Below are 27,468 nucleotides of genomic sequence, written 5' to 3' on the forward strand. Positions count from 1 at the left end.
GTCAATTGTGGTTACAAGTTGAAGGCTATCTGTATATAAATTTGACACACGTAAAATCATTTCCTTGACAGCTGTGAATAACTAGTGTTGCATCTTGTTCTCTTCCAGAAAAAAATGTCAATGATGTAAAAATATTTATGAAATGACATTGCTTGGTCAATAAAATTGTTATGTTTTTATTAAAAATGGATTTAGGTTCATGCAGGAGTGTTAGTTCAGCCATATATATTGGACTAATAGATGTAGTACGCCGTTTTTATATTCTTGGCTGGTTTTCTGGCTTGAAGACATGCATCAAAATGAACCCACAGCTTTGTTATCTTTAAATTAGGCTTCTTTAACAACTATAATAACAGGTTTTCCCAGATGCTGGAAAAGATTCAGCCTAAGGCGAAATTCTCTAAGTGCAACTCTGCAGAAATACAAAATGCTTTTTAAAAAAAATTGTAGGGTTACCCACACCTGCTAATGCATAGGTGCAGAATAGCTTATAATGCTAAAAAGCCTGCAGACATTCGGCCTTCAAACACTTGTCAAATCCTTTACTGCCACAACAGAGATTAAAATAGAGTAGGATCGAAAATGGATTTTTTTCATTGGGCGAATAAGGAAGTTATCAAAATGCAGGGAGTTCTCAATTTATGACTCGTTTTGTTATCAACCATTCAAAGATACAATGGACGCCTCACACCCTTCTGACCTAGGGGTGGGTTCTAACTTAATTCGTCGCCAGTTCGTTTCCTCCAGCCCCGCGTGGGAATGTGTGCATTGCGCGCTGCAAGGAACTGCTGCGTGGGAATGCCATATGGGCGCGCAGACATGCACAGCGCCGAAAATCAAGCTCCTGCCCATGCACAGAAGCAAAAAACAAGATGGTGGCACCCACAGACTGACATTGACAGAACCGGCTCTGTGACATCATCACCGCTTTACTAACGGTTCTAAAGAACCGGTTAGAACTGGTAGGAACCCACCGTTGTTCTCACCTGAACTTGAAGTTCTGACAACTGGGCTCTCCACCACAGCCCCGGAACTATATTTTGGGGGCTTGGCAGGCTGCCTGTATTTTATGGCACCAACCACAGACATCAGGGAAGGCCTACTGTCTTCAGCGCTACCAAGGTGTGGGCGGCTGCCCGGATGGGGGGGAACGCAGTGGGGTAGCGAAAATGGGGCTCTACCCCAGAGCACCCACTTTGCAGTGAAAGATGTTGAAGAAAAACGCAGGGAATCCTGTATAGGCCATGCCCACAGTATGGTAGTAAAATTTTTATTAGCCCTTCACTGGCACTACTGATGTGCCCTTCGAATCCTCTGCACATACGCAAGTGAAATTGTGTGTGAAAATGTGCAAGTGAGATTTCAGTGATTTTTTTCTGATATTTTTGCTTCCCCACACATGCAGAAGCAAAAAATTGGCGAAAATCACTAAAATCTCACTTGCGCGAGTGTTTTCACACACAATTTTGCTTGCTGCACATGCGCAGAAGCGAAATCTCATGCGGGCGGCGCACATCAAGATGCATAGCTGCACACGCATCCCCAAAATCACTACCGGAACAGAGCACCTTACTGTTCCTGTAGCAGGCCATCACTGACAGACACATCGTGACCACAATTTACAATGTTTCCAAGCTTCAAGCAATGCCCTGCAGCAAACAACAGATTTATAAGGTTCAAAATGTGCTCATCTAAGCGCCAAAGAGAGAGACTTAAGCAGAGGCTTGGAAAAAATAACAGCTTTTATCTTGCAAAAGAAAATAGCTGGGTGGACAGTTCCACAGCACACAGGCAGCAAGCAACCAAGGAAGTGCCACACTTGGTTCCCCAGTATGGGAAACTTCTTATACATTCAGGTAGCCAATCAGAGACAGCAACTTGGTACCCAGCTCAGGCCCCTTGGCCCATGCCTTCCTTATCTGAACCCTGAACTCTGACAGGCAATGATATACACAGAATAGAATAGAATAGAATTTTTATTGGCCAAGTGTGATTGGACACACAAGGAATTTGTCTTGGTGCATATGCTCTCAGCAGGGGCGGATTGCTCTTACTGCCGCTACCACTGCGTTGTCTACAATTTTGGGTGTCCGACGTGCATGAGCAAAACCTTGCATGGGGACATGCACACATGCAATATTTCTGCAATTTTGCATGCACAAAAGCAAAAACATACTGGGATGCACGCGTGCATATTTATTTGTTTGTTTGTTTGTTCATTTAATTTTTATTATTTATTTGTTTATTTATTTATTTATTTATTTATTTGTTTATTTGTTTATTTATTAGATTTGTATGCCGCCCCTCTCCGCAGACTCGGGGTGGCTCATGTGGGACACCGGAGGCTGCGCATGCAGCTCAACTTTTGCTACCGGTACGGCATCCTTTACCATTCTGGTAGGAACCCACTACTGATACACAACCTCTTCAGCTCTGGGTTGCTCCTAGTTTGGCCCAGTTCTGCAAATTGGTACAGAGCAACAGTGGCGGGAGGCTCCGCCCACCCTCCCGGGATGCTTCGCCCGCCGGGATGTTTCTGTACATGTGCAGAAGCAGGGCAGGAACACGAATGTGAACCGGTAGCAATGGGTTTTAGAACCCGCTACTGAGCCTCTTGAGTAAATATCAACTGCAAACTCTGCACTGGCAACAGGAAGGGCATCCAGCCAGTAAACACTGAGCTCCATTCAGTTGCCACAAATCCACCCTGCCACAAGAGCTTATGGGGTCATTAAAAGAGAAATAATAATAATAATAATAATAATAATAATAATAATAATAATAATAATAATAATAGCCAAGCTGGCAGGAAAAAAACCCCTGGTGTCTTACCTTCGGTAGCTAGATCGGCACTTTCCTCCGTAAGCAAATAATTCCACGATTTTGGAACGCACTGGCCTGTTTTCCTAAGAAGAACGGAGGCAGGGGAAAAACAAAAACAAAAACTGATGAGTTATAAATGGACAGAGAAGTTTCAAATGTAGTTGAAAAGAATCGCTACGACTTGGGAAAGCTGGGGGAAGAAACTGATGCGTAAAATGCATTTCTTTTTTTAAATGATTCCTGGCTATTTTCTTTTTTTGAAGTCAGTTGTTGTAGGCAGGGGTCCATTTCTGAAGTTGCTGCTATTTACTGCCGCTACCGGAGTGCTTCCTGCTGAGCTCTGTGTTCCCAGAGTGTATGTGTGTACAACAGAGATTTTGCTCCTGCGCATGTGCAGGAAACAGAATTTTGCCAAGGAATTTTGCATGCACGAGAGATTTTGATGATTTTTTTGTTCTGCATATGTGCAAAAGCAACAATCGCCAAAATCTCACATTCATGTGTCCCTTCACGGGATTTCTGCGCATACACAGAAGCAAAATCTTTGCTCAGATGCGCATGCGTGCACGCTGGGGGGGGGGGCAGAGCTCGGTGTGCAGCTCCATTTTCCCTACCAGAGTTATGGCGTGGCTTGTACCGGTAGCAAAGCAAATGTGTGTGATGGCGATAGAAAATGCAAGGTGAAATTTGTTGTACATACTCCTGATCAGTTGGAGGATGATGAAGATATTGAGGACTCGGATTCAGATAGCATTTATGAATTAGGGGGGGGCAGGGTTACAGGTAGTAGAACAGGTGGGAGGCCAGCCACAGGATGGGGCTATGAGTTCAGGATCTAGCGAGGGAGAATCAGATGCTCGCTGGGTTAACCCTAAATTCAGAAGGGTTCAAAAACGTAGAAAAACGAGGTCTGGAAGAAGAGGAATGGGTTAAATACTGCAGTGATGTATTTGGCACGTCAGGTGGTCAGTGGAGAAGAAGGGTGGAGTTTCAACGTTGCCGAAGGGAAAATGGATGTATTTTTGCCGTGCTTAAGTAAGCAAAAGTAGTTCTGTGTTGTTAACTGTCAGTTCTGCTGTTTTTCAAAGTTATGCTGTTAGGAAAATAAATCTTGTTAAGTGGAGCAGGAGGAGGAATGTGAGGAATGCAACTAAGAGAGATAACTGACCGAGTGCATGTATGGAATGTGTTTGAATTACAGGAGAGCAGAGAAATAAATGGAGTTTCTTTATTCATGAAATGATGCATTTAATAAGAATTGTTTGTAATTGATAAAGTTCTACCAGAAATCAGAACAAAATTGTAGGCTTGACTTTTAATGATGACAGGGTGGAGATTTTGATAGACATCCATTCCTCAACCTACAACAGTTCATTCATTCATTCATTCACTCATTCAATTTTTTAATGCCGCCCTTCTCCTCAGCCTCAGGGCAGCTTACAACATGTTAGCAATAGCACTTTTTAACAGAGCCAACATATTGCCCCCACAATCCGGGTCCTCATTTTACCCATCTCGGAAGGATGGAAGGTTGAGTCAACCTTGAGCCGGTGATGAGATTTGAACCGCTGACCTACAGATCTACAGTCAGCTTTAGTGGCCTGCAGTACTCCACTCTACCTGCTGCGCCACCCCGTCTCTCTCTATATTTAGTGACCGTTCAAGGTTATGTCACCGAGAAAAAGTGATCTACGACCATTTTTTCACATTTATGGCCATTACAGCATCCCCATTGTCGGGTGAACAACAATGAGATGCTTGGCAATTGACTCATAGTTATGATGGTTGCAGTGTCCCACGGTCACGTGGTCCTGATAAGTAAAGTCAGTGGGGGAAGCCAGTGAGTCACTTAACAATGGCATCAATAAAGGTCGTAAAATGGGGCAAAACTCATTCAACAACCATTGGAAATTAGGAGCTCAATTGGGGTCTTAAATTGAGGATTACCTGTGCAGGGCATTTTTCTCTGTCAGGGTTCAATATGTAAAAATTAATTATGGTGGCAGCTGTGAGTTTGGCAAACTCTTATTAATTTTTTCAAAAGACCAAGGATAAAATAAGTTAAAGAATGCCCGTTGTTTAATATAATATAATATAATGTAATGTAATGTAATGTAATGTAATGTAATGTAATGTAATGTAATGTAATGTAATGTAATATAATATAATATAATATAATATAACATAACTTACTTATATGCCACCCAATCCCATGTGACTCAGGGCAGCTTACAACAATAATTAAATACAATAATATAGTAAAACCAAATATAAAACAGTAAAAAAGCAATAAACTCCAATTAAACTAATGAATAAAACCCCCTAAACTAAGCTACACAGTCATGCACGCATAAAAGCCAAGCAAATCACAATTTGGCTATTTTATTTATTTATTTTATTTTATTTATTTATTTTGTCCAATACACAATGACGGTTTTAGTGGATACACACACACACACACACACACACACACACACACACACAGTAAAATACGTGATGAAGGTTATAGAGGAGATACTCCTAGTAAAATATATCTAAGAAAGAATAGAAAAGAAGATATAGTAATATAAAACAGTAAAAAAGCAATAAACTCCAATTAAACTAATGAATAAAAACCCCTAAACTAAGCTACACAGTCATGCACGCATGCAAGCCAAGCAAATCACAATTTGGCTATGACTAGATGTTAACTCTGTTTTGAGGGAAAGAGCAGCAGCATGAAAAATAGAACCATTTTTGTATGCCTTTATCCACGAGGCAGTTATTGTTCACAAACGCTTTAAGTAAACATCCACAGACGTCTCGGCTGAGCAAGTTATTTTATGGTCACCCACTCATGCACGCCCTGTTGAGGCATGCAGATTTCTTGCTTTCTACCTCAGATAGGTGTGTCTAGAATAGAAAAGACGCACAGCTCCTGGTCAACAGCCCTGAAATGATTAAGGTCTCTCACATGCACTCAAATAACTTTCAACCAAACACAGACACATCAGGTTTTTCAAATGCAGTGGTACCTCTACTTAAGAACTTAATTCCTTCCCTGACCAGGTTCTTAAGTAGAAACGTTCTTAAGTAGAAACAATTTTTCCCATAGGAATCAATGTAAAAGCAAATAATGCATGCAAACTCATTAGGAAATAAATAAAAGCTCGGAATTTGAGTGGGAGGAGAAGGAGGAACAAGAGGAGGAGGACAGTTGTTGCCGAAGGAAAAAGGTGAGGTGAATCAAAAAAATCCAAAACTTTAAGGCTTAAGGAAAAAAAGAACGACTCTTAGGCGGCGAGGAGGAGCACGCACCTCCAATACACTGGCTGCTGCTGCTACCTGCTGCCTCTTCCTTCCCATTCTAATGGGCTCCACTCTCCTCTCGCTCGCTCGCTTTGTAGTCAGCGCCTTTCCTTTGCTGTAGTGACTCCTCGGCTGCCCAGAGCGAAGGGAGCGTTTCTTTTCTCTGGGCGCTGGCAGAGGATTATTCCCTCTCCAAGCGCCCAGAGAAAGGAAAATGTTTCGTTCGCTCTGGACTGCCAAAGCTTCCTTAAGCGCCACCAAAAGGCTCCTCTGGCATCCCAGATGGCTGGGATTAAAGGGGGGATGGCAGGAAACTGGCCGGGCCTTCGTGCTGCTCTCAAATTTCCTGGGAAATTTTTCCGGGCTCGGGTTTTTAAGTAGAAAATGGTTCTTAAGTAGAGGCAAAAAAATCTTGAACAGCCGGTTCTTTTCTAGAAAAGTTCACAAGTAGAGGCGTTCTTAAGTAGAGGTACCACTGTACATGGAAAAGATGTGAATTGAATTGTAGCAACAAGATACATTTTCCTCTTTCTCACATGCACATACATACTTATCCAGACTTGGGCCCTAAGCTAGGCTACCAGGCACTAGCTAGATGGATGGAAACTGCCAATTTTGGATACAGAATAACAGAGGTGGAAGGGATCTTGTAGGTCATCTAGTCCAACTCCCTCCACCCAAGAAAGAGACCCTACACCAGTGATGGTGAAGCTATGGCATGCGTGCCATAGGTGGCACGCAGAGCCATATCTGCTGGCATGCGAGCTGTTTATTTATTTATTTATTAGATTTGTATGCCGCCCCTCTCCGTAGACTCGGGGCGGCTAACAACAATAATAAAACAACATGTAACAAATCTAATATTTAAAATAATTTTAAAAACCCTTATTTAAAAAACCAAACATACACACAAGCATACCATACATAAATTGTATAGGCCTAGGGGGAAGGGAATATCTCAGTTCCCCCATGCCTGACGACAAAGGTGGGTTTTAAGGAGCTTACGAAAGGCGAGGAGGGTGGGGGCAATTCTGATCTCTGGGGGGAGTTAGAAACATAGAAACATAGAAGACTGACGGCAGAAAAAGACCCCATGGTCCATCTAGTCTGCCCTTTTACTATTTCCTGTTGGTTCCAGAGGGTCGGGGCCGCCACAGAGAAGGCTCTTCCCCTGGGTCCCGCCAAACGACATTGTTTAGTCGACGGGACCCGGAGAAGGCCAACTCTGTGGGACCTAACTGGTCGCTGGGATTCGTGCGGCAGAAGGAGGTCCCGGACATATTCTGGTCCGATGCCATGAAGGGCTTTATAGGTCATTAACCAACACTTTGAATTGGGACCGGAAACTGATCAGCAACCAATGCAGACTGCGGAGTGTTCGTGTAACATGGGCATGTTTAGGGAAGCGCATGATTGCTCTCGCAGCTGCATTCTGCATGATCTGAAGTTGCCCTAGCTCAACTCCAGCACACATGTGCATGCTAGTCGGCTGTTTTTTGGCTAGCGTGGAGACTCTGGAGGCCATTTTAGGTTTCCGAGGGCCTCAAAAGTGCTGGGAGACGCCTCTGGAAATGGGCCGTTTCTGACCAAGCCTAGCCTTGATGATGTTACTTAGTTGGGTAATGAAACGTCCACCAAAAAATCACCAAGCTCAGAGAGCACCCAGAACCCCGCAGTTCAACCCTGAGCTACAAATATTCTCTTCTGTGGGCAAAGACCAACGTCCTTCTTTTGGAAATGCTTTCTTTTCAATTCCTGTACCAAGGGATGGGTTGGACCAGATGCCTTCAGGGCCGCTTCCTGTTCATACAAGTTCTGCAATAAAGCTGTCACAGACTAATGGCCTTTTCACCCTGCGATTGTGAATGAAAGCAACTTAAAATTTCTCTCTTCCTATTAGACTTCGGGCTGGGCTGCACAGAAGGAATCCTAGCTATTTTGTGCTTGTGACTACGCCTCTTTTTGTTCTGGGTAAGACCAAGGGCTGTCAGGCGCGCTTCCATTCAAAGTCCGGGAAAGAAAAAAACCCATCTCCATATTGATAGAGATGAACACTTTTACTAGACAAGAACCAATAACAGCAAAAGGAAAGCAAGTTCTGAGGCAAAAGGTGTGTAAAATGAATATACAGTGGTACCTCTACTTAAGAATGTCTCTACTTAAAAACTTTTCTAGATAAGAACCGGGTGTTCAAGATTTTTGCCCCTCTACTTAAGAACCATTTTCTTGTTTCTTTTTAAAATATTTTATTAATTTTCTTAAAATAGACAAAACTGACGAACATACATTTAACATAAAGATGGGGTTGTATCTACCCGCTTATTCTAGAAGTAAAATTTCAATACAGAAAAAAGAATACATTAAAAAAATACTTTAAATCAACTTAATGCTTTAAATGAAAAGAAGAAATTTGTTTTATCTTATATGATAAATCTTCGTAAGTAAACTAATTCTAACATAACTTTTAAGTCATACCTCTACTTATACAGTTCTCTTGTTCTTTTTACTTTTAGTATTTCTTTTTATTTATCCATATATACACTTTGTTCCATATCTCATAAAATTCTGTTTCTTCTTGATCTTTTAACCGTCTTGTCATCATATCCATTTCAGCGCAATCTAATATTTTCTTAATAAGTTCCTCTTCTTTGGGAATATTTTCCCCTTTCCAATTTTGCCCATACACTATCCTGGCCGCAAGAACCATTTTCTACTTAAGAACCGAAGCCTGGAAAAAATTTCCAGGAAATTTGAGAGTGGCACGAAGGCCCAGCCAGTTTCTTGCCATTCCCCTTTTAATCCCAGCCATCTGGGCTGCCAGAGGAGCCTTTTGGTGGCTCTTAAGGAGGCTTTGGCAGTCCAGAGCGAACAAAGCATTTTCCTTTCTCTGGGCGCTTGGACACAGAATAAATCACTGCCAGCGCCCAGAGAAAAGAAACGTTCCCTTCGCTCTGGGCAGCTGAGGAGTCACCACAGTGCAGGAAAGGTGCCGGCTACAAAGCGAGCGAGCAAGAAGAGAGGGGAGCCCTTCAGCATGGGAAGGAAGAGGCACAGGTAGCAGCAGCCGCCGCCAGTGTATGGGAGGCAGTCTCGCGCCGAGTGTATTGGAGGTGCGTGCTCCTCCTCGCTGCCTCAGAGTCCCTCTTTTTTTTTTTAAAGCCTTAAAGTTTTGGATTTTTTTGATTCCCCTCACCTCACCTTCTTCCTTCGGCAGCAACTGTCCTCTTCCTCTTCTTCCTCCTCCTCCTCCCTCCCATTTTCCTAATGGGTTTGCATGCATTATTTGCTTTTACATTGATTCCTATGGGAAAAATGGCTTCTACTTAAGAACGTTTCTACTTAAGAACCTGGTCACAGAACAAATTACGTTCTTAAGTACAGGTACCACTGTACAAAGAATCCCTCGTAGCCCCCCAGGACAATTCATCCAATCCCCATGTCCCATTATGTCAGATGGATGCGCTGGCCATTTTGGGATTCCACATCTGGTCTTTCGCAGCTGTTGACCTCAAGCGGGCTGTAAACCTGTCCATGTAGGCAGTACACAGTGAGAACTTTCCTTCCTATATCCTCCTAATCAAATACAAGTAGAGACCTCTCCAGCATGCTTCCCCAACCCCCACCCAGAAATGGGTTGCTAGCTGGTATGCGCCACACTGCATAGGGAAAATGGAGCTGCGCGCACAGCTCCCAGTGACTGGCGGGCACATCCCTCTGAGCAAGATTTGACTTTTTCACATGTGCAGGAAGTGAAATCTCACAAGAGGACCCATGCGCCCATGAGATTTTAGTGACTTTTGGCAATTTTTTGCTTACACACATGCGCGGAAGCAAAAAATTTGCCAAAATCTCACTTAGCCGCGTGTCCTCTCACAAAATTTCACTTCCTGAACATATGCAGAAGCCAAATCTTGCTTGGACATGTGTGTGTCCACTGATCGCGCAAGGTCAGAGAAGATGATCACGTGACCCTAGGATACTGGGGTGACGCAGCAGGTAGAGTGCTGTACTGCAGGTCACTGAAGCTGACTGTAGATCTGCAGGTCAGCGGTTCAAATCTCATCACCGGCTCAAGGTTGACTCAGCCTTCCATCCTTCTGAGATGGGTAAAATGAGGACCCGGATTGTGGAAGCAATATGCTGGCTCTGTTAAAAAAGTACTATTGCTAACATGTTGGTAGCCGCCCTGAGTCCAAGGAGAAAGGCAGCATAAAAATTAAATAAATAAAATAAATAAAATAATACTGCGACCCCGTCATAAATATGAGCCATAGTTGCCAAGCATCCGACTTCTGAACACGTGACTGTGGGGAGGCTGCAACAGTTGTAAGTGTGAAAAACAGCCGTAACTCACTTTTTCCAGTGCCATTATAACTTTGAATGGTCACTAAGCAAACTGTAGTAAGTCAAGGACTACTCCCAGTTTAGAGCAGGAGTGAAATTCCCTAGAAGTGGGGAGGGAATGGGGATTTTGCGGTATTGTTCCCCTGCCACACCCACCAAACCTTGCCCACAGAACTGATAGGGAAACCTTTTGAAATTTTACCGTTGGTCTAGAGCAGTGTTTCCCAACCTTGGCAACTTGAAGATATCTGGACTTCAACTCCCAGAATTCCCCAGCCAGCAAATGATGGCTGTGGAATTCTGGGAGTTGAAGTCCAGATATCTTCAAGTTGTCAAGGTTGGGAAACACTGCTCTAGAGTATATAGGTAGCTCACAAGGACAGAGGATCATAGCTCCTATAAAATCTATGGTGTGTGTGTGTGTGTTTGCTTAGGTCTGAATTCAGACCCTCAGGCACAGAGTGTTCGGAGCTGGCCACAGAAGTCACGATCCCAGCTTCCGATCGCACCAAAGGAGGAACCGGAAGTCGGTTAAACATGTCTATGTGTGTTAAATTTTGGAAAGTTGAACTCACAATCGGATGGCAGCCCGTAGTTGCAACCGCTCTGGGCCCTCGCTCTGATCCATACTAAACAGGGTGCTGTCAACAAAGGCAAACGTCTCCAGCGACGATGATGATGATGATGCAGCCGCAATGAAGAGCCACCTGCCAAGATACTGCAAATATGAGGATTTGGTTACCTTAGGTTAAATTAAGAGAACACGCAGAGGTGATTCTAAATCCCCAAGCTTTCTTCTTAGGCATTTTCTTTACAGGCAGGCCTCGACTTACAACATTTACTGACCCAGCAACCTGGCAAAGAACCGGTTACTAATTTTTTTCAATCTCACTCCTGTTTTTTTTTTTTTTTTTATAATTTTATTTATTGATTTTTAACAATTTTAAAATCACACAACATAAAACAGTGCGTAGTGAAATGTGAATTGTGCCCACCACCCCGACATACACACATTCCCCACCACCAAATTGGGGGTATTTCTTTTATAATTATCTAGGTCCCCAGCAGTCGGGCTTCAGGCCCGGTTACAGCACGGAAACCGCTTTGGTCGCGTTGATGGATGATCTCTGGCGGGCCCGGGACAGGGGTTTATCCTCTGTCCTGGTGCTCCTCGATCTCTCAGCGGCTTTCGATACCATCGACCATGGTATCCTTCTGCACCGGTTGGAGGGGTTGGGGGTGGGAGGCACTGTGCTTCAGTGGTTCTCCTCCTACCTCTCTGGCCGGTCGCAGTCGGTGTTAGTGGGGGGTCAGAGGTCGGCTCCGAGGTCTCTCCCTTGTGGGGTGCCTCAGGGGTCGGTCCTCTCCCCCCTGCTATTCAACATCTACATGAAACCGCTGGGTGAGATCATCCAAGGACATGGGGTGAGGTATCATCAATATGCCGATGATACCCAGCTTTACATCTCCACCCCATGCCCAGAATACCCTACGAAAATAGACTAACAATCCTGGGCCTAGAAAGCCTAGAACTACGGCGCCTAAAACACGATTTAAGTATTGCCCACAAGATCATATGCTGCAATGTCCTACCGGTCAATGACTACTTCAGCTTCAACCACAATAACACAAGAGCACGCAACAGATTCAAACTTAATATGAACCACTCCAAACTTGACTGTAAAAAATATGATTTCAACAATCGAGTTATCGAAGGGTTGAACTCATTACTGGACTCCATTGTGTCAACCCCTAACCCCCAACACTTCTCCCTTAGATTCTCCACGATTGACCTCTCCAGGTTCCTAAGAGGCCAGTAAGGAGCGTACATAGGTGCACTGGTGTGCCTTTCGTCCCCTGTCCAATTGTCTTTCCTTTCTTTCACCTATCTTATATATTCTCTTCCTTTCATATATCCTCTCCTCTAAGTTCACTTTCACCCTCTTTTATATTATCATATGTGTATTTTTCTTCCTATGTATTTGTGTATTGGACAAATGAATAAATAAAAAAATAAAAAAAATAAACTGTCATGGTTTACTTAACCACCGTGGCGAGAAAGGTTGTAAAATGGGGCAAAACTCACTTAGCAAATGTCTTGCTTAGCAACATACACTTTGGGCTCATTTGGGGTTGTAAGTCGAGGACTACCCACACTTAGGGAAGGACAGTTCTTTCTCCAGCAATCATGTCTTTTGACATGTTGTCAGCTCCCAGAATGCAAAATATTGTCAGTTCAGGGTTGGAAGAGAAAAATAGAAAAGAGTGGGTGAGAAAAGAACTAAGCGTTTCAACAGCTTTCTTGTTACTAAAAGTAGAATTCCATGTAATTTGACAAATTGAACGGCAGTATGTCAGTGCAACAGAGGGAAATAAGCAAAATAGTCTCTACCCAACATTGCTTTTCCCAAGAAGAATAACCTATTACATTTTAAATAGATATTCTCACATTTATTTTATTTATTTATTTATTGGATTTGTATGCTGCCCCTCTCCGGAGACTCGGGGCGGCTAACGGCAATAATAAGACAGCGTACAATAATAATCCAATAATAAAAACGATTAAAAACCCATTAATATAAAAACCAAACATACATACAGACATACCATGCATAAAATTGTAAAGGTCTAGGGGGAAAGAGTATCTCAATTCCCCCATGCCTGGCGGCAGAGGTGGGTTTTAAGTAGCTTACGAAAGGCAAGGAGGGTGGGGGCAATTCTAATTTCTGGGGGGAGTTGGTTCCAGAGGGCCGGGGCCGCCACAGAGAAGGCTTTTCCCCTGGATCCCGCCAAGCAGCATTGTTTAGTTGACGGGACCCGGAGAAGACCCACTCTGTGGGACCTAACTGGTTGCTGGGATTCGTGCAGCAGAAGGCGGTTCCTGAGATAATCTGCACAATATGTACTGAAGGATTCACTAAAAGAGATTCCTATCTAGTAATATCATGGTTATATGATAGGTTCACCCACATACATAAACATCAAGTTTATATTAGAGAACATAAAATATAGAATCATAGGGCTAGGCAGGATCTCAGATGTCATCTAGACTGTGTCATTTCTCTGTGTCATATAATATGTGTGGGTATATGGATAATTTTGTATTTATTTATTTATTTATTATTTCATGGTTATGTAGGGCATATTGGAGATGGTGACCCATTGAGAACTGAATGCAATGAAAATTTCCTCTTAATGTATGCTGATTTGTGCACCCTGCAAGTGACAATAAAATTATTAATTCTATTCCATTCTCTAGTCCAACCGCTTCATCAAGTTGGGAGGATCTTATACTATCACGGTCCAATGGTTGTTCAGTCCACTCTTGAAACCCCCCAAAATACCAAGTATTTAATGCTACACATAGAAACAGCTGTAAGAATCCCCTACGCGCAACATTGGAAAGACTCCCACATGCCTTTAGAGAAAGAAATTATTTTTAAAAATTACGATTGTGCTGAGATGGACAGACTAGTGATGGAACTGAATGGTCAAAAAGACTCTGACTATCATAATATATGGACTAAATGGTACGAATGGACAAAAAAAAAGAAAGATTAAGAGTTAACAGATGGATGTGGAAGAACGGACAACAAGAAAAGACAATGTAAAATGCATAAATTATTAATATAATTTAACACGTATGTATGTATGTATGTATGTATGTATGTATTTATTTATTTATTTATTTATTTATTTATTAGATTTGTATGCCGCCCCTTTCCGTAGACTCGGGGCGGCTCACAACACAATAAAACAGTTCATGACAAATCTAATAATTTACAATTTAAAATTTAAAATAGTTAAGAAACCCCATTTTAAGCAGACATACCTACAAACATACCATACATAAATTATATAGGCATGGGGGAGATATCTCAATTCCCCCATGCCTGACGAGACAGGTGGGTTTTGAGGAGTTTACGAAAGGCAAGGAGGGTAGGGACAGTTCTAATCTCTGGGGGGAGCTGGTTCCAGAGAGTCGGGGCTGCCACAGAGAAGGCTCTTCCCCTGTGGCCCGCCAACCGACGTTGTTTAGTTGACGGGACCCGGAGAAGGCCGACTCTGTGGGACCTAATCGGTCGCTGGGATTCGTGCAGCAGAAGGCGGTCTCGGAGATATTCTGGTCCGAGGCCATGAAGGGCTTTATAGGTCATAACCAACACTTTGAATTGCGACCGGAAATTGATCGGCAACCAGTGCAGACTGCGGAGTGTTGGTGTAACATGGGCATTTTTGGGAAAGCCCATGACTGCTCTCACAGCTGCATTCTGCACGATCTGAAGTTTCCGAACACTTTTCAAAGGTAGCCCCATGTATGTATGTATGTATGTATGTATGTATGTATGTATGTATGTATGTATGCAGATCTGCTTGGAAATGTTAAGATATGAAAATGTGAAAACTAATTAAAAAATTATTGCAAAAAACCCAACAACAATAATACACAGTACATTTGTATGTTTCTTCCTCCATTTATTTGTCTACCGTTCACCTGATGCACCTAAGCAACACCTGAACAACTGCCATTATTAACCATGCCATCCTGCCTGGATTTTTAAAATTTTGGTTACCTGGTCCCGGTTCAGTTCATTAGCATGCAACTTCACTGGATTCTCACATGGGAACACGGCATCCACAAAGAGTCCATAGACGTAGAGTAGGAAAGTCCACAGTCCCTCCATTGCTTGGAGCTATTGGTGGCTTGCTCTGAGAATCCGTCCCTGGAGGTACATCTTGTACCGTTAACCTTTGCCCTCAGCTTGTTAAATGTTTAGCCCTCCAGGGTCTAGAGTCCATTGTTGTGTGTTTTAGACTAGGAGTGAAAATGAAATCCAGAAAGATCCTACTGAGAAAGGCCACGGGGAGGGGGCTGGAAAGCAGAAAAGTGGACGAGATGCATGTTTAGGAAGAGTCCTATAATGTTCTCTTATAGGTAGGAAGCTAATATCGGGTTAGAGAGGTGTTTTCCCCTGAAGTGGTTTTGCCCACAATATGAGTTTTGCGTTTTTGATTTTATTTTGGTTTTTTCCTACCCTAGGTCAGGAAAATTTGTCCATTTGCTCAGATTTTAGAATAGAACAGAACAGAACAGAATAGAATAGAACAGTGATTTTCAACCTTTTTTGAGTTGCGGCACATTTTTTACATATACAAAATCATGGGGCACATTGAGTAGGGGGGAGTGGGGCGGCTAAAAAAAGTTTGGACAAAAAAAATATCTCTCTCTTCCTCCCTTTCCCTCTATTTCTCTCCCTATTTCTCTCTCTTCCTTCCCCTCTCTATCCATCCCTCTTTCTTTCTCTCTTCCTTCCTCTCTTTTTTGCTCTTTGTATCTCTCCCTCCTTCCCTGCCTCTCTTTCTCTCTCTCTTGCTTTCTTTCCCTCTCTCTCTTGCTTTCTTTCTCTCTCTCTCTTTCTCTCTCTCTCTTGCTTTCTCTCTTTCTTTCTCTCTTGCTTTCTTTCTCTCTCTCTCTTTCTCTCTTTCTTTCTTTCTCTCTCTTTCTCTGTCTCTTGCTTTCTTTCTCTCTTGCTTTCTCTCTCTTTCTCTCTCTCTCTTTCTCTCTCTCTTGCTTTCTTTCTCTCTCTTTCTTTCTCTCTTGCTTTCTCTCTCTTTCTTTCTCTCTCTTTCTCTGTCTCTTGCTTTCTTTCTCTCTCTTGCTTTCTCTCTTGCTTTCTCTCTCTTGCTTTCTTTCTCTTTCTCTCTTTCTCTTGCTGAGCTTCGCGGCACACCTGACCATGTCTCGCGGCACACTAATGTGCCACGGAATAGAATAACAGAGTCGGAAGAGACCTTGGAGGTCTTCTAGTCCAACCCCCTGCGTGGGCAGGAAACCCTACACCATTTCAGGCAAATGGTTGTCCAACATGTTCTCAAAAACCTCCAGTGTTGGAGCATTCACAATTTCTGGAGGCAAGCTGTTCCACTGGTTAATTGTTCTAACTGTCAGGAATTTTTTTCTTCTTAGTTCTAAATTACTTCTCTCCTTATTTAGTTTCTACCCATTGCTTCTTGTTCTACTCTCAGGTGCTTTGGAGAATAGGTTGATTCCCTCTTCTTTGTGGCAACCCTTGAGATATTGGAATACAGTGTTCCCTCAATTTTCACAGGTTCAAACTTTGCGAAAAGTCTATACCACGGTTTTTCAAAAATATTAATTAAAAAATACTTCATGGTTTTTTTCCATGTGCCACGGTTTTTCCCACCCGATGACGTCATATGTCATTGCCAAAGTTTTGTTTGCCTTTAATAAATATTTTTTTAAATAAACTTTAATAAATAAACAGGGTGAGTAATAATCTAAATGGTTGCTAAGGGAAAGGGAAATTGCAATTTAGGGGTTTAAAGTGCTAAGGGATGGCTTGTGATACTGTTCATAGCCAAAAATAGTGTACAGTATTTACTTCCGCATCTCTACTTCACGGAAATTCGACTTTCGTGGCCGGTCTTGGAACGCATCCCCTGCGAAAATCGAGGGAACACTGTACTGTTATGTTATATTATGTTATAGAGGTTATCCAACAACTTCTTAAAAACTTCCAGTGTTGGGGACTTCTGGAGGCAAGCTGTTCCACGGATTAATTGTTCTAACTGTCAGGAAAATTCTCCTTAGTTCTACGTTGCTTCTCTCCTTGTTTAGTTTCCACCCATTGTTTCTTGTTCTACCCTCAGGTGCTTTGGAGAATAGAATAGAGAACGCCTTCTTCTTTGTGGAAACGACTGAGATATTGGAACACTGCTATCATGTTTCCCCTGGTCCTTCTTTTCATTAAACTTTTCTTCCCCTTTTTGTTAATACCTCCAGCGCCCAATCCTGCATAATGTCTCCAAATTCAAATTTAGCACACGTTCACAGATACTAATTTACTAATAAAGGAGAATATTTGTAGATCAGGGTTGCTAGTCTGCTTAGCACTGATGATGTTACCTACTTAGGGTAATGAAATGTCTGCAAGAAAGCAAGCAAGCTCAGAGAGCATCTAGGACCCCTCATTTACAGGTACTCCTCAACTTACAACAGTTCATTTAGTGACTGTTCAAAGTTACAAAGGCACTGAGAAAACTGACTTATGACAGTTTTTTACACTTATGACCATTGCAGCAACTCCATGGTCAATATTAATATTGTTGGCAACTGATTCATATTTATGTGTCCTGGGGTGATGTACTCAATTTTTTGCAACCTTGTCACAATGGGGAAGTCAGATTCACTTAACAACCATGCTACTCACCTTTGCCGCCAGGCGTGGGGGGATTAGTCTCCCCCCTCCTTTTTTTGCTGACCTTTATTATGTTTATGTCCAGTCAGACTGAGTGTGTATGAATGTGTAGCAGATATGTTTTTATAACAATGTATTTTAAATTAGTTTTTAAAACTATTAGATTTGTATTTATATTGTATTGCTGTTATGTTGTGAGCCGCCCGAGTCTTTGGAAAGGGGTGGCATACAAATCTAATAAATAATAATAATAATAATAATAATTATTATTATTATTATTACTAACTTAATAAGAGCAGTCATTCCCTTAACAACTGTGGCAAGAAAGCTCGCGCCATGGGGCAAAACTCACTTAACAATTATCTCACTTAACAATAGGGACTTCGGACCAGAATATCTCCGGGACCAGAATATCTCCGGGACCAGGGCATCGGACCAGAATATCTCCGGAACCACATTCTGCCGCACAAATCCCAGCGACCGGTTAGGTCCCACAGAGTTGGCCTTCTCCGGGTCCCGTCGACTAAACAATGTCATTTGGTGGGACCCAGGAGAAGAGCCTTCTCTGTGGCGGCCCCGACCCTCTGGAACCAGCTCCCCCCAGATATCAGAGTTGCCCCCTCCCTCCTTGCCTTTCGCAAGCTCCTTAAAACCCACCTCTGTCGTCAGGCATGGGGGAACTGAAATTTTTTCCCTTCCCCCTAGGCTTATAGAATTTATACATGGTATGCATGTTTGTATGATTGGTCTCTTAAATTGGGGTTTTTAAGATTATTTTTTAATATTAGATTTGTTACATTGTCTTTTTTATTGTTGATAGCTGTCCCGAGTCTTCGGAGAGGGGCGGCATACAAATCTAATAAATAAATAAATAAATAAAACAAAATAAATAAATAGAAATTTTGGGTTTGATTATTTGTTGTATATTCAAGACTGCCTGTATAACAGCGGTATAGGGATTATAAATAATAATAATAATAATAACAACAACAACAACAACAACAATTTATTAGACTTGTATGCCGCCCTTCTTTGAAGACTCTATGGTTTAACCGTATTAAAAGAGGGTGGAAATGTTGGTGCATGTTGTACATTGAATACAGACAGTTTTGCTGTCCTGAAGCCCTGCCCCCATCCCATTTTTTGCAAAAAATGGGCCCACTTTTTCACAAAAATAGAATGAAAGAGAAGGTCTGGGAAGCTTGCAGGAAGCACCTGGGTGCTGGGGGATGGCAAAAATGCCCGTTTTTGTGAAAACAGGGCTGAAACCCAGCCAATTTTTTTCACAAAAAGGGCCCATTTTTGCCACCCAGGAGTTCTCTGCAGACCATTTGCCCACTCCATTTTTGGAAAAAAACAGGGGGAATATGGCCAATTGTTTGCAAAAATGGGGCTATTTTTGCCTTCTAATTACCTCATCTAGCACGACTAGAGGAGGAATTCTGGAAGTTGAAGTCCACTAGTCTTAAAGCTGTCAAGTTTGAAGTTTGTAAAAAGTGTACATGTTTGTAAAAGTATTCTGCTTTTTATTCTGTATTTTATTAAATAATATATTACTGACACCATTTGCTTCCAAATATTTTTTCCTTGTTTCGCACCTCTAAAATCTAGGCGTGGCTTATACTCCAGTGCCTCTTATACTCTGAAAAATATGGTACATAGTTATAAGGAAGGCTGAGTGCTGAAGAACTTGCTGCTTTTGAATTGTTGTGCTGGAAAAGGCTCATACAAGTCCCTTGCATTGCGAGGAGATCAAATTAGTCAATCATAAAAGAAGTTAACCTTAAATGTGCCTTGGAAGGACAGATGCTGAAGCTCGAATAAGCTTGGTCGCCTAATGGGAAGAGAGGACTCATTGGAAAAGATCCCATGTTGGAAAGGATGCAAGGCTAAAGGAGAAGGCGATGGCAGAGGATGAGATGGTTAGTACGTGATCTAATCTAGGTTGTCTCAACAAAATATTCTTGGTGTGTGTGTGGAATTCACATGAAATTTGCTTTTTTCTACCTTCGGCTGCTTGGAAAACTGTATAGAATAGAATAGAATTTATATAAGAAAGAAATTTTGCATTTAGTTATTCATATTTTGACAGCGGCCAGGATAGTATATGCGCAAAATTGGAAAGGGGAAAATATTCCCAAAGAAGAGCAAGTTATTAAGAAAATATTAGACTGCGCTGAAATGGATATGATGAGAAGACGGTTATAAGACCAAGAAGAAACAGAATTTTATGAGATTTGGAATAAAGTGTATATATGGATAAATAAGAAGAAGAAGTAAAAGTAAAAAGAAACAGGAGAATTGTAGAAGTATGGATAAGATTTAAATTTTGTGTTGGATGTAGTTTATATATGAAGATTTATTATATAAGGTTAAACAACTTTCTTCTTTTCATTTAAAATAATAAGTAGATTTATAGTATTAACAATGTATTCTTTTTTCTGTATCAAAATTTAACTTCTAGAATAAGCGGCGAAGTTGTAACCCCATTTTTATGTTAAATGTATGTTTGTCAGTTTTGTCCATTTTATGAAAATTAATAAAATTTATTGGAAAGAAGAAAAAGAATAGAATAGAATTCTTTATTGGCCAAGTGTGATTGGACACACAAGGAATTTGTCTTTGGTGCATATACTCTCATATGAAAGATCTTGCAAGTTGGCTTTCAAAATGATGATAGAATAGAATAGAATTTTATTGGCCAAGAGTGATTGGACACACAAGGAATTTGTCTTGCTGCATATGCGCCTAGTTTATATAAAAGAAAAGTTTGTCAAGAATCATCAGCTACAACACTTAATGATAATCCAGGTACAAATAAGCAATCAAATCATATTAGGAACCAGTCAATATAAATTGTAAGGATACAAGCAACAAAGTTACATATGATGATATGATAGCAATTTGCTCACATGGTTGGGGAAGACACTATTATCTGTTCAATTTCATCCTTCCAGAAAGCTGTGGAAGGGGACTAGTGAAATTTATATATATATATACTGCTCAAAAAAATAAAGGGAACACTCAGATAACACATCCTAGATCCGAATGAATGAAATATTCTCATTGAATATTTCATTTGCACAACTATTCCATTTGCACAAAAAGCATGTGAAATTGACTGTCAATCAGTGTTGCTTCCTAAGTGAACAGTTTGATTTCACAGAAGTTTGATTTACCTGAAATTATATTCTGTTTTTTAATTGTTCCCTTTATTTTTTTTGAGCAGTGTATATACGTGGTATTACTATTTTGGTTCAAGACAGAGTTAAAAAAATTGATCCTTGGGAATCATTCATTAATAACTTAAAGATGGTACCTATTGGAAGCTGAATGTTAATGATTACTAAAGAATGTGAGTTAGGGGCAGAGATGGATTGTTTCTTAAGATTGGCAAAGGGAACTCCGAGGTATGTTGCTCACCCAAAAATACATTTCACCTAGTAATACCGGAAAGCAAAACTTATTTATTAGGTGAATAGTCTTTTTCATAAAGGCAAATCTCTTTCCCAGATGGGTTTCCTTCTTTAAAATGTGCAAAATGTATTGCCTTTGAATACAAATATATTGCCAATGACTTTCAAACTATACACTACTACTTAGTGTTAAATTGACAAGTTCTTGCATAAGAAATGCAAGAACTTCTTGCATAAGAAATGGCCTTGGCCAAGAGAAAAAAAACATGTTTTCCGGAAGTCTAAAAGAGGCCTAGATTGCCTTGTTCAAAATGCTAATATCACCTTTTAAAATGCTAATAACGAAACTTAAAATTCCAGGCAGCTATATTAGCATTTTTGGCATGCCACATCTGAAGTTTGGGGAAATCATGTTTTCAATTCTTTGGTTTGCAGCCTGCGAGCTACACAGAGTGGTTGAGAAATTGGGTGACTTTGGAAATGTGAATTATAAATTAGGCATAAATAAAACCAGTCGCTCAAGGAAGTAAGGCTGGAAGGAAATACCTTCCTATCCCTATTTCGAACATCCTGAATTACAGTCATTTAATCATCCGAAAAAACAAAACGCAACAGGTTCAGTCTTTTGCAAGCAGTTGCCATTGGCCAATCGTTGCTAAGCAACGAGCGAAAACAAAGATGACGAAATGATGGCTTCTACCAGACTCTCTTCTTCCTGTGTCTTCATATTACAGGGGAAGGGGAGAAGCCCTAAATAAAGATGGCGGACTAAATTCCCTTTCCCGGGCTGCAAGCGGGGAGGGGCGGATAAGCTTCTATAATTTAAATAATATGGCGACCACAAAGGTTCATATCCTCCGCTTTTTCTTAACGGACCCCTTTACGTCATAGGAATACGTATTATGTCATCTCAACAAGCGCGCGGACGTAAAGCTAAAAATATTTTCTTGTAGCTGTAAAGCTATTTGGCCCCTCCCACTGAGTGTCGTTAAGGCATTCCTTCGGACATACTAGCTTTGTCCAGATGCTTATTGGAATTATTTTAAATAGCATATGAAGTGAGGAAGATTTTTTTAAAAAAAACAAATAAAACCGAGGAAGCTATTGTCAACGTCTGAGATTTTTTTTCTCCCCCTTTTTCCTACCGAATTTTTGAATTGAGACGCGTCGGGCACTTTCTTAGGCAACTATGGAACAGTGGCAAGGAAAGGGGCTTAGCGGGCTCCAGGCGCATGCGTAGTGACCTGAAGGGCCGGGAACGCGGCGCTTCGGAAGGCAGGAGCTCGCTCCAGCCGCGGGGCCGGCGGCTGTTTTGGCTCCCTCCGATATCCGTTCCGGAGCAGGATTTCGTGGGGAGAATTCTGCAATCGGAGGCCCTCCTTTTGCCCGTGGCTCAGCGTAGGGAAGCGGAAGTGCCGCCATTTTAGAACGTCCAGAGGATTGCTTCGACGCAAGCGTTAGGTCAGAGAGGTAAAGCCGTGAGTAAAAATGAAACGGGGGCCGATATTTCCGGTTATCAAACCTGACTCCTTATTTATCATCCCGGGTGGAAAGAAAGAACGTTTGCTTCTTTCCTCAACCTGCCGTAGGGACTGTATCTATTAAAGACAAATTCCTTGTGTGTCCAATCACACCTGGCCAATAAAGAATTCTGTTCTGTTCTATTTCTACCTACCTACCAACCTACCTACCAATTGAATTTTATTGGCCAGGTGTGATTGGACACACAAGGAATTTGTCTTTGGTGCATATGCTCTCAGTGTACATAAAAATGAGATACATTTGTCAAGAATCAGGAGGAACAACACTTAACGATTGTCATAGGAGTCAAATAAGCAATCCAATCATATTAGGAACCGGTCAATATAAGTCGTAAGGATACAGGCAACAAAGTTACAGTCACACAGTCATAAGTGGGAGGAAATAGGTGATAGGAAGGATGAGAAGACTAATAGTAATAGTAATGCAACCTTAGTGAATAGTTTGACAGCGTTGAGGGAATTATTTGTTTAGCAGAGTGATGGCGTTGGGGAAAAAACAGGTCTTGTGTCTAGTCGTCTTAGTGTGCAGTGCTCAGTAGGGCGTTTTGAGGGTAGGAGTTGAAACAGTTTGTGTCCAGGATGCGAGGGGTCAGTAAATATTTTCACAGCTCTCTTTTTGACTCATGCAGTATACAAGTCCTCAATGGAAGGCAGGTTGGCAGTAATTGTTTATCCTCTGAAGTCTGTGTCCGTCTTGTTGGGTTGCAGAACCAAATCAGACAGTTATAGAGGTGCAGATGACAGATTCAGTGATTCCTCTATAGCAGTGTTTCCCAACCGGTGTGCCACGGCACACTGGTGTGCCGCGAGATATGGTCAGCTGTGCCGCGAAGAAAGCAGCTCAGCTTCTGGTCTCGAAACTTTTTGCGAAGAGCAAAAAGTTGTGAGAACGGAAGCTGAGCTTCCTTCTTAGCACCTTCCAAGTTTTCAGGCAACTGCAGCGCCCCCCCAGCGTCTGCAGCAGGTGAGCTTTGGGGCCTGGTGGGAGGGTAGCGGCAGCGGAAGGGCGGCGCGCAGCGGGAGGGTGATGGCAGCGGCAGCCGCAGCGGTAGTAGCCCCCCTCTCTCCTTCTCTCTTTCTCTCAGCAGCCGCAGCCGCAGCGGCAGAGTGGTCAGCTGTGAGGCGGAGCTCCGGAACAGCCGTCGGTGCCTCCGTTCCGGAGCTCCGCCTCACAGCTGACGACCTTGCCGCCGCCCCACGGCTACTACCCGCTGCGGCTGCTGAGAGAAAGAGAGAGGGAGAGAGGGGGGAGAGAAAGAGATAGCGGGAGAGGGAGAAAGAGAGAGGGAGAGAGGGGGGAGAGAAAGAGATAGCAAGAGAGGGAGAGAAAGAGAGAGAAAGAGATAGCAAGAGAGGGAGAGAGAGAAAGAGAGAGGGGGGAGAGAAAGAGAGACAGAGAGAGAAAGAGAAAGAAAGAAAGAGACAAAGCAAGAGACACAGAGAGAGAGAGAGAGACATAACAAGAGAGACAGAGAAAGAGAGAGAGAAAGAGAGACAGCAAGAGAGGCAGAGAGAGAAAGAGAGACATAGCAAGAGAGACAGAGAGAGATAGCAAGAGAGAGAGAAAGAGAGACAGAGAGAGAGAGAAAGAAAGAAAGAGAAAGAGAGACAGAGAAAGAGAGAGAATGAAAGAGAGATAGCAAGAGAGGCAGAGAGCAAGGGAGAGAAAGACATAGAGGGAGTTTAGTTTTAGTTTAGTTTAATCAGATTTGTATGCCGCCCCTCTCCGCAGACTCGGGGCGGCTCACAGCAACAGCAATACAAGACAAATCCAATATTAAATTAATTTTAAGAACACCACAAGTTAAAAACCAATCATACACACTAGCATACCATACACAAATTTTATAAGCCTAGGGGGAAGGAACATGTCAATTCCCCCATGCCTGACGACAGAGGTGGGTTTTAAGGAGCTTACGAAAGGCTAGGAGGGTGGGGGCAACTCTGATATCTGGGGGGAGTTGATTCCAAAGGGTCGGGGCCGCCACAGAGAAGGCTCTTCCCCTGGGTCCCGCCAAACGACATTGTTTAGTTGACGGGACCCGGAGAAGGCCAACTCTGTGGGACCTAACTGGTCGCTGGGATTCGTGCGGCAAAAGGCGGTCCCGGAGGGAAGGAGGGAGAGAAGGAGAGAGAAAGAGCAAAAAAGGAGAGAGAAAGAGCAAAAAAGAGAGAGAGAAAGAAAGAAAGAGGGATGGAGAGAAATAAGGGAAGGAAGGAAGAGAGAGAAAGAGGGAGGGAGAAATAGAGCGAAATGGAGGAAGAGAATTTTTTTTTGTCCAAACTTTTCTTTAGCCACCCCCACCCCCACCCCCCCACCCTGTTCAGTGTTCCCCAGGATTTTGAAAATATGAATAATGTGCCGCGGCTCAAAAAAGGTTGGGAAACACTGCTCTATAGAACTGAATCAGCAGCTCCTTGGGCAGTTTGAGCTTCCTGAGTTGGCACAGAAAGAACATTTTTACATTCTGTGCTTTTTTGATGATGTTTGTGATGTTAGGTGACCATTTTAGGTCTTAAGATATGATAGAAGCTTGAAATTTGAATGCCTCAGCTGTTGATACTGTGTTGTCTAGTATTGTGACAGGTGATAGGATGGGAGGGTTTCTTCTAAAGTCAACCACCATTTCTACAGTTTTGAGTGTGTTCAATTCCAGATTGTTCTGGTCGCACCATGAGGCTAGTGGATCAATCTCCCATCTATGTGGGTTCATCGTTGTCTTGAATGAGACCAATCACTGTTGTATCATCTGCAAACTTGAGTAGTTTAACAGAGATATTGTTTGAGAATGTCTGTCTGTCCTGTCCGCCCGCCCGCCCGCCCATCCATCCATCCATCCATCCATCCATCTATCTCATCTATCTCTTACCTATCATGTATGCATTATGTTCTCTCTCTCTATCTCTATCTATCTATCTATCTATCTATCTATCTATCTATCTATCTATCTATCTATCTATCAACTATTTCTTACCTATCATGTTCTATCTCTCTGTCTGTCTGTCTGCCTGTCTATCTATCATCTAAAAATAAAAGTCAATGTATATATAAATACATAGTAGCAATGCAACCCTTTCTGTGAGTGTAACATTCAGCCTGAGATGGGCGAAGGGAACCCGGAGGTGTGTCGTTTTTCTTCTGATTTGCTAACTCTATGGAGAAAGGATTTCCCCTTTTCTCTCTCTCTCTGTATATATATATATATCTATATCTATATGTGTTCTTTTAACCCCCCCTTTTTTTTTGAGCAGGAAGTTTTTCTGGAAGCGGAAGTCGATTCCTGCCTGACAAAGTGAAAAGAATGCGGGGGGGGGGGGGAGATGTTTCAGGGGTTAAAATAATTATAAGGGGTGGGGAAAGGAAAGGAACGGTGGGAGGGGGAAAAAGGGCCATTCGCGCTTTGCCTTTTTTACAATCGAATCCTGGGAAATACCATATTGGGTGCGGAGGACTGCGTGGGATTATTATCCTATAATCTGGGAGTATTTGGGGTGAAGGCTCTTTGGGGAGGGGGAGGAAGAGGGGGGAGGAAGAGAAAAGAAGACGTGGCTCATCTTTGAGCAGAGTGGTGGCTGAATGATACAGTTCTCCAGAGGTGGTTGTTGTTGGGGAACAGCTCCCATCTTCCTTGGATATGTATATAAAGTCATGCTGGGGTTAGAGGCTTATGGAGGGGGGGGGGCAGAGATCAGAGGTTTTCTACCTCTGCTGGGGTGTGTGTGTGTTGATGGTGGTTGTGGGGAGAAGAAGGCCAAGTGCCCATGTTCAGGAGGATGAGGCTGGCTAGCCCTGTTTTTGGAGAGAAATTTTGGCCTCCCCAAAATCTCTCATTTTACAGAAGGTTCCTGCGGGTTTTGTTTTGAGAGTCATTCAGATTGGAGACTTGGTGGGTGATAATTCTACGGAGATTTTTTCAATTGTCCCAAGAGGCTTTGTCCAAAAGGCAACTGGGCTATCCTATCATCATCATGCTATGAAAAGTTTCGCTTCTCATTCAGGAAGAAGCCGAAAATGTTTCACAAGCAAGATGTATTTCAAAGGGAAAAAAAATAAAATCAAGAAAGTCCAGTTGCTTTTGAGGGGAAAAAAACCTCCTCCGCCCACCTTTGGGATAGTTTGGTGATATTTTTTCTTTTTGTTGGGAGCGAGAAATTGTTTAGGAGTCTTGGTGTGTGTGTCTGTGCTTTGGGTAGGTTGTTCTTAGTATTTCTGATGATGATGTAGCCCAAAGTTGGAGAGGAGAAATTGTGGTTCTGAACTGAAAAGAGATACTGTAATGGGATAATTCTGCTGCTTTGGCTTTATTCTCATATGTACGGTTTGAGAGAGATGGATTGAATGAATCCCTTCCAAATTCTTTCAGATTTTCTCTTGATAACAATACTAGTTAAACCAGGTGTTTTAAACCTGGTTTTGGCTTACCTGGGCCACATTTGAGTGAAGACAAATTGTCTCGGGCCCAATTTAAAATACACTGCTCAAAAAAATAAAGGGAACATTCAAATAACACATGCTAGATCTGAATGAATGAAATATTCTCATTGAATACTTTGTTCTGTACAAAGTTGAATGTGCTGACAACAAAATGAAATTGATTGTCAATCAGTGTTGCTTCCTAAGTGGACAGGTTGATTTCACGGAAGTTTTTTTACTTGGAGCTATATTCTATTAAGTGTTCCCTTTATTTTTTTGAGCAGTATATATAATATAGTTAATGTATACATATACGCACAATAATGTGGAAAAGTTGTGATCTTGTGGGGGCTGCATTATTACCTGTTCAGGACCCATGTGGGTCGTGAGCGCCATGGGAGGGACATGCCTGACTTAGACCT

General features: G+C 42.2%; 2 protein-coding genes across 14 annotated transcripts in view; one reads left to right on the forward strand and one right to left on the reverse strand.

Moving 5' to 3' along the window:
- The window catches only part of APOM (apolipoprotein M), a 36,624-nt gene extending 21,409 nt beyond the window's left edge, over positions 1-15,215 (reverse strand). The window contains exons 1-3 of one of the 3 annotated variants that reach the window (XM_070737661.1): positions 15,030-15,189; positions 11,031-11,173; positions 2,833-2,906 (exon numbers count right to left, since the gene is read on the reverse strand). In XM_070737661.1, the coding sequence (XP_070593762.1) occupies positions 2,833-2,906; positions 11,031-11,173; positions 15,030-15,140 (328 nt within the window). In that variant the 5' untranslated portion in view covers positions 15,141-15,189. Of the gene's footprint in view, positions 1-2,832; positions 2,907-11,030; positions 11,174-15,029 lie in introns of all 3 variants that reach the window. The other 2 variants (XM_070737662.1, XM_070737660.1) reach the window with 2 other exon arrangements.
- Positions 15,216-22,082: 6,867 nt separating this feature from the next.
- Positions 22,083-27,468, forward strand: part of BAG6 (BAG cochaperone 6) — a 64,858-nt gene continuing 59,472 nt past the window's right edge. For 5 of the 11 annotated variants that reach the window (XM_070737708.1, XM_070737711.1, XM_070737710.1 and 2 more), the window contains exon 1: positions 22,333-22,561. The gene's annotated coding sequence lies outside the window, so the exon portion shown is untranslated. Of the gene's footprint in view, positions 22,562-25,981; positions 26,075-27,468 lie in introns of those variants that run through there. The other 6 variants (XM_070737709.1, XM_070737706.1, XM_070737707.1 and 3 more) reach the window with 6 other exon arrangements.

Source organism: Erythrolamprus reginae, chromosome 2, assembly GCF_031021105.1.
Source record: "Erythrolamprus reginae isolate rEryReg1 chromosome 2, rEryReg1.hap1, whole genome shotgun sequence".
In the NCBI taxonomy this organism is placed as follows: domain Eukaryota; kingdom Metazoa; phylum Chordata; class Lepidosauria; order Squamata; family Dipsadidae; genus Erythrolamprus; species Erythrolamprus reginae.